Source organism: Onychomys torridus, chromosome 4 (assembly GCF_903995425.1).
Source record: "Onychomys torridus chromosome 4, mOncTor1.1, whole genome shotgun sequence".
NCBI lineage: Eukaryota > Metazoa > Chordata > Mammalia > Rodentia > Cricetidae > Onychomys > Onychomys torridus.
In genome coordinates, this window is record NC_050446.1 from 116,836,224 (window position 1) to 116,843,228 (window position 7,005).

The 7,005-nt window shown below is 44.9% G+C and overlaps 1 protein-coding gene across 1 annotated transcript; it reads right to left on the bottom strand.

Annotated features, from left to right (window-relative positions):
* Positions 1 to 1,154: 1,154 nt before the first annotated feature.
* On the bottom strand, positions 1,155 to 2,772 carry Wfdc13 (WAP four-disulfide core domain 13). Its single transcript, XM_036184313.1, has 2 exons — positions 2,685 to 2,772; positions 1,155 to 1,309 (listed from the first exon to the last, which is right to left on the bottom strand). Exons 1-2 carry the CDS (start codon positions 2,770 to 2,772, stop codon positions 1,155 to 1,157), a joined length of 243 nt encoding a protein of 80 aa, XP_036040206.1.
* Positions 2,773 to 7,005: the final 4,233 nt, after the last annotated feature.

Here is a 7,005-nt window from a genome sequence, read left to right on the forward strand (position 1 = left end):
AGAGGAAGAGGAGGTCTCACACAAGGAACCAGAGAAGCCTACCCTCATGCAATGCACTGGGGTGCATGCCTCGAATGTCAAGCCTGAGGAGGAGCAGTCTTGAATCTCCTGTGTCTGTAGAAGAGAAATATTTTAGTGTCATTGTTACCATTCTTGTCTTAATGATGAGAAAGCTGGTTCAGAGAGAGGGGGTAGTAATTAATCTGAGATCACCTGATTTAGAAATGGTAGAGCAAGGACTTAAGTCTAGGCATTTGACTCCAGATTTACACTATAGCTCTGCATGGAGTACATGTAGCTGGGCCTTTGCTCAGGGCAGGGAACACAGCAAAGAGCAAGGCATTTGAACTTTCTCTGAAGGAACTCAGCAGCTGAGTCTCCTGCTGTGGGTCACTGAGACTTCATTTGGATCATGTAAGACATGAACAAGTAGAATCTTCATCTGTTCATGAAAAAAGAAAGAAAGGAAGGAAGGAAGGAAGGAAAGGAAGGAAGGAAGGAAGGAAGGAAGGAAAGGAAGGAAGAAAGAAAGAAAGAGAGAAAGAGAGGAGCTGTCTTATTAAAGGTGGCAGGCGTGCCTGTATGAGATGAGTGGCAGTGTTTCTTCTGCACTCTAGAGTCTTCCCTGTGGAAGACTCAGGGCTAATGCTCATGCCTAGTCAATCAACCACAGTCCCCCTGGTGCTGACCTCCTGAGCCTGAGAACATGGAGGAACTAAGGACAGTGTCTGTTGAAAGAGGACAAACAAACAGAACAGATTTGCTTTGGGGATTTGGTGCCACATGTATGCCCAGATACATCATTCCAGGCAGATGCTGGGATAAAGGTAGATTCTGGGACAAGGGAGGTCCCGGAATAGAGATAGAGGCAAGTGGGAAATGTTGGGGGATAGAGGCAAATGGGAAAAAAATAGAGGCAGGGCCAGCGATTCAGGGATCTGGTGATGGAGGGCTTGTGGAATTGGAAGACTCTCTTTTAATTAGGGGTTTTGTAGAAATCATCCCTGGTAAAGAAAGAGACACTGCTGGCAATATGGTAATGATGGTAATAATAAGATGGAAATGGAAGGAAGAGACATCACAGTCATAGGCAAGAGGCTCTGCTGTTGACTTCTGCCAGCAGCTCCGGGGGCCAGGGCTGGGAGAGGGGACCCTTACATGTTTGGCATCGGGCCTTTGTTTGAAGCACAGACTATCCCACAGAAAGCAGAACAGCACTGGAGATGTCCTGGGCACTCCTCCTGCTGTGTACAGAATGTGCTGCAGTTCTCAGGTTCTGATCTGCAGGGTGGAGGTTCCAAGATATACTCTGGAATGGAGAACAGGTTAGCATGGTCAAAAGAACAGGCAGCAGCAACCTAATTTCCCTTGTGCTCTCTAGAGACAGAACTGGGTTTTGCCTCTAGCTCCCGTCTTCCTCTGAGTTTTGTCCAGTGAACTAGGGATGGATAGCTGATCCAAGAATATTTGGTGGAACTCTGAACTCATTGTATATTCACGATTCCTGCAGATCAGATGCGGAGTCCCCATAGACCCTGGTAGGGTCCATTTCAAGGATATGAACATGTATGTATGTGTGGTAATCTAAAACAAAACAAAATAAAAGTGGTATTGGGACATCTAATCCATGTGAACTTATTGTGTGGTCTTGAGAAAGTCTTTTAACCTCTCCTTAATGATTTATCCTAGAATCAACCAAACATAGACTGTTTGTGTGGAGGAAGACTAAACAGAAGAGGAGTTGGGTATTACCATGAACCCAGCACACTGTGAGTGCTGGGTCAGAGAATTGGGACCCTGTTCACGGCTGAGTTCTCAGAATAGCCTTTTTTTTTTTTGGTGATGGGATGGGTGGAATTTCAGAATGGGATCCCAAGATTGGCCTTCTCCTTTTCCTCTCAGAGGCTCTGCAAACAGAACTGAGCTTCCCCCAAAACATGAGCTATCAGTCATATCCTTTCACTGAGCCCCAAGTATAGAAGAATACACACATGATAATAGCTCTCTTCCCACTGTGTATTGGCCCATGATCATTACCGCCCTTGTCAGGTTAAGCTGGGCATTAGTGGTCAACAAGACAGACTCTAGTCTATACTGTTCCCTGGATGCTAGTCACTGGTAATTGTGCAGTGCCTCTGGGTTTTACAAAACAAAACAAAAACGGAATGCATGGTTCCCCCTCTTTTTCCCCACATCTCCTCCAAGGCCAACGTTATGTAGATTGAACCTTGATTTCTACCTACTTCATTTTCCTGTCTGTCTTGAGGCTTGTAAGGTGGGACCAAATATCCATGATGGAACCAGGCACTGCCAAATTCATCAGAAGAATGAGGCTGGCAACATTTATTGTAACTAATATTTAGTGGGAAGTCTCATGGTTTAATAAGAGTGCTCCATGCCTGAATATACCAGCTCATTTCTCATTCCTCCTGTCTCAGTATCATTATTTATATTATAAGGTTACATTGAAAAGCCCCTGACCCGTTTATTTGGAGGGTTTGGAGCCAAGCAATAAGCAAAGAGAGCAGGAGTTCTAGCCTAGAGTTGTCTGACTGTAAAGCTTGGGTCCTTGAACGTGGCACTATTCTATTCACTGTGAAATTCTCTAGATGTCTCCCCTGAGATATTCTCTTCTCCACAGGAGTGAGCCCTTCCCTCCCCTGGAGCCCAAGGCCAGCACCTACTCAGAAAGTATTGCTTGAAACTCCCAGACACCAGCTGTGGTGCTAGGCTGAACACCAGCAGGAACTGGAAAAATAACCCAGGTGTCATGGTGCTGGAGGGATAGGTGGTAAATCCTGGCCGAGGATGGTTGGGTTTGCCCAGACTCTGCCAGGAGGAGAGGAGACGGAAAGAGGCTCCGAGATGGCTGCGGGGACTGGCTTTTCTCTGCTTGTTACGGTCAAGCAGAGGAGGCAGAGACCCAACCATCTCCTGCACCTCCTAGCCCCGCCCACTACAGGGACAGGCCGTTCCCAGATTTGCTGTGTCTTCTTCCTCTTCATATAGAACTTAAAAATAAAATCTCTCTCTCTCTCTCTCTCTCTCTCTCTCTCTCTCTCTCTCTCTCTCTCCCTCCCTCCCTAATTCTATCCCCCCCCCCCCCGTGTGTGGGGAGAGAGACAAAGTCAGAGAGAGAGAGAGAGAGAGAGAGAGAGAGAGAGAGAGAGAGAGAGAGAGAGAGAACCCAGTGTATTGTGTATGTCAGGCACTGATATACCGCCTTAGTCTTATTTACAGTTTTTTTTTGTTTATAATATTTCCATATAGGGATCTTCTATGTCCTTATTATGTGTATCCCCTGAGGCTTGAGTCTTAAAGTGACTCTCTGGATAGTATCTGAAGACTTAGCCATCCAGTTTTGTTTGCTGCTAATGGGGAAGAAACGGCTTTTTATGTTTTTATCTGTAACTAGTTAATAACTAGCACATACTCCCACCGCCTATAATTTTTCTAGTAGGTTCTTCTTGTGGCTTGCCTCTTCAAACTCAATACCATTCTCAACTCTCTCAGTGCTAACCAGGCCCCCACAGTGCACTGCTGGATAGAAATGATGGTGTGTGTTCTTGTGTGCTGTCTGATTTGGGCTGGAACTTTTTAAGTTTCCCCATTTGGCATAGCCTGTTTTAGCTTCCTCACAAGAACCCCTTTTCAGGCTTAGAGAATTATTGCTATTGTTGTTGTTGTTGTTTTTTTTTTTTTCTACATGAACTAAGAGCGTTACATTTCTACTCCAGTCTATTAGTGTGAATAGAATAATAGCATTCCAGGTTTGTTCATGTAAAGCCTTTCTTCTGTTTCTCCCATGACATGGTCATTGTGTATCATTATATTTATTCCATCATTTGCTGAAGTTCGAGATTTTATTTTGAGACAGGGTCTGACTGTGTAGCTCTAGCTGCTTTGGAATTCATTGTGTAGACCAGGCTGGCCTTGAACTCACAGAGATCCACATGCCTCTGCCTCCCAAGTGCTGGGACTAATGGAATGCACCACCACACCAGGCTTCCCCTACAGTATTCTTTTTGGGCTTGTAGTAAATCTACACTGACCTTGTAGAATATGCTGACCAGCACTCTTTATCTGTTTCCTGGAAAGTCTTGTGCACTACAATTAGTTACTTGAATCCACAAACCTTCCTGCCTCCTCTTTTTAGGAGACCGTCTTGCAATGTACTCAGGCTGGCCTTGAACACGTGATGCTCCTGCCTCTGCCTCTTGCGTGCTGAGATGACAGGTGAGTACCCATCTTACCACCTTTTTTAACTTTGTTGTTTCAATTTATCTGCACACCCTGGAAATGAGTTTTGAGAAGTTGGCAGAACATCCTCCTTTTCCAGCTGTGTTCCCCACTGCACGCTCATACCTGGCTACCCAGCAAGACCACATTCTACAGGAACGTGTATAGTTGCCAAGACCCAAGGCCTCTTGCCATTCTGTATGAATTCAAAGACCAGCTTTCCCATTTCTCAAAAAAAAAAAAAATGGGATTACATGGTATTGCCACCTTAATTTTTCTAACCCTTCCATTCCAGCTTGTAGGATGTGTTTACATTTATAAAGTCTTTTTCAATTTCAAGGCTCTTCCTCTTAGAGGGTCTGTCAGCCAGCAACTTTTGTGCATACACATTTATAATTACATGAAAAATGGTCTTCTTATAGTACATAATCATCTTTTTGTCTCATAATTGACTTGAAGTTTATTTTATCTGATATGAGTACAGCTGCTTTAATTTTATTTTTTTGTAAATTTATTTATTTTACATCCCAGCTGCAGTTTCCCCTCCCTCCTCTCCTCCCAATCTCTCCCCTACCCTTCCTCTGTTCCCACCCCTCAATCCACTCCTCCAGTTTCTGTTTAGGAAAGGGCAGGTCCCCCAGGGATATCAACCAAACATGGCATATCAAGTTGCAGTGAGACTAAGCATCTCCGCATGTGTTAAGGCTGGGCAAGGTGACCCAGTATGAATAGGGTCCCAAAAGTCAGCAAAAGAGTCAGAGACAGCCCCTGCTCCCATTGTTAGGAGTCCCACAAGAAGACCAAGCTACATGACTATAAGATATAAACAGAGGGCCTAGGTCATTCCCGTGGAGGCTCCCTGGTTGTAGGTTCAGTCTCTGTGAGCTCCTATGAGCCCAGCTTAGTTGATTCTGTGAGTTTTCTTGCAGTGTCCTTGACCCCTCTGGCTCCTACACTTCTTTCCCCTCTCTTCTGCAGGACTCCCTGAACTCTGCCTAATGTTTGGCTGTGGGTCTGCATCTGTTTCCATCAGCCTCTCTGATGTCAGCTGGTCTAGGCACCAATCTATGAGTATAGCAGAGCAGCATTAGGGCGTGATCACACTGACATTTCCCCCTCCAGTCATGTTTGGTTCTATCGCAGGTTTTCGGGTCATCCAGCCTGTGGGTCCTGGTGCCCCAGGCAGTGTCGGGGTGGGCTTACTCTCCTGGCATGGATTTTAGGCTAGACCCGTGGTCAGTTGTCCACTCCCTCAATTTCTAGGTCACCTATACTCCAACACATCCCCTAGACAGGACAGACTATAGGTTTCCCAATCCCTGCACTTGAAGTCTTGCCTGGTGCCAGGAGATGGCTAGTTCAGGCTATGTTTCTGCTATTGCCAGGAGTCTTAGCTGGGTCATCCTTGTAGATTCCCTTGCACCAGGTTTTTCACCTGATCCCGAAATGTCCCCCCTTTCCAGTAGTCTCTTTCAGTACACTCTCCCAGCTTGATCTCTCATGGTCCCGACCCCACCTGCCCACAGTCCACTCACAAATTCCCTTTATTTTTCCTTCCCAGGGAGATTGGGCTCTCCCCTTGAACTCTCCTTGTTACATAGTCTTTCTGGGTGTGTGGCTTGTAACATAGTTATCTTTTAGTTTACAGCTAATATCTACTTATGAGTGTAATTTCTTTTTACTGTTTCTAGCCTTATGAATTCCATCCTTTGGATCTAAAGTCATTTATTCATTTATTTATTTTACAAAAGATTTGTGTGTGTGTGTGTGTGTGTGTGTGTGTGTGTGTGTGTGTGTGTGTATGAGTGCTTGTCTGCACCTGTGTCTGTGCACTGTGTTCAGGCAATACCCGTGGAGGTCAGAAGAAGGTGTAGGATACCCTATAACTGGAGTCACAGATTGTTGTGAGCTGACAGATGGGTGCTAGGAATTGAACCTGGATCCTCTGCAAGAGCAACCAGTGCTTTTAACCACTGAGCCATCTCTCCAGCCCCTGGCCTCGAACTCACAGAGATCGACCTGCCTCTGCCTCCTGGGTGCTGGGATTAAAGGCGTCAGCCACCACCGCCCAGCTAGTAGTTTCTTTTAGATAGGAGATAGTTGTCTTTCTTTCTTTCTTTCTTTCTTTCTTTCTTTCTTTCTTTCTTTCTTTCTTCCTTCCTTCCTTCCTTCCTTCCTTCCTTCCTTCCTTCCTTTCTTTCTTTCTTTCTTTCTTTCTTTCTTTCTTCTCTCTTCCTTCCTTCCTTCCTTCCTTCCTTCCTTCCTTCCTTCCTTCCTTCCTTTCTCTTTCTTTTCTTTCCTTTTTTTGAGACAGGGTCTAACTGTATATCCTACGCTGACCTTAAACTCACGGCCTGCCTTCCTTTGTCTCCCAAGGTGGATTACTGACAGCTTGTGAGTGATAGATTTAATTTTTCTATACGAAGCGGTTACTACAGGAAGGACTTCCACCATTTATCTTTTTATTTCTTGATAACTTAAACACTAACTTTTTTTGCATTTGGTCGGTATTTTCTAGTACATCACTGTGACCCCCCTCATTTCCTTTTTTGCATATTTTAAAGTTATTTTCTCATTTGGTTACAGTGAACCCTTCAGATAGTCCAGTTTCAAAGGATACAGACTTGGCTTCAAAAGGAAACAAAAGTTTACTTCTGTAGCTCTCTTTCTGCTCCCCCCACCCCACGTTGGTATTGAAAGACAGAGGCTGTCCTCTCTTAAGGCTTCACGTGAAAGGTTCTTTTTTTTTTTGGAGCTAAGGATTGA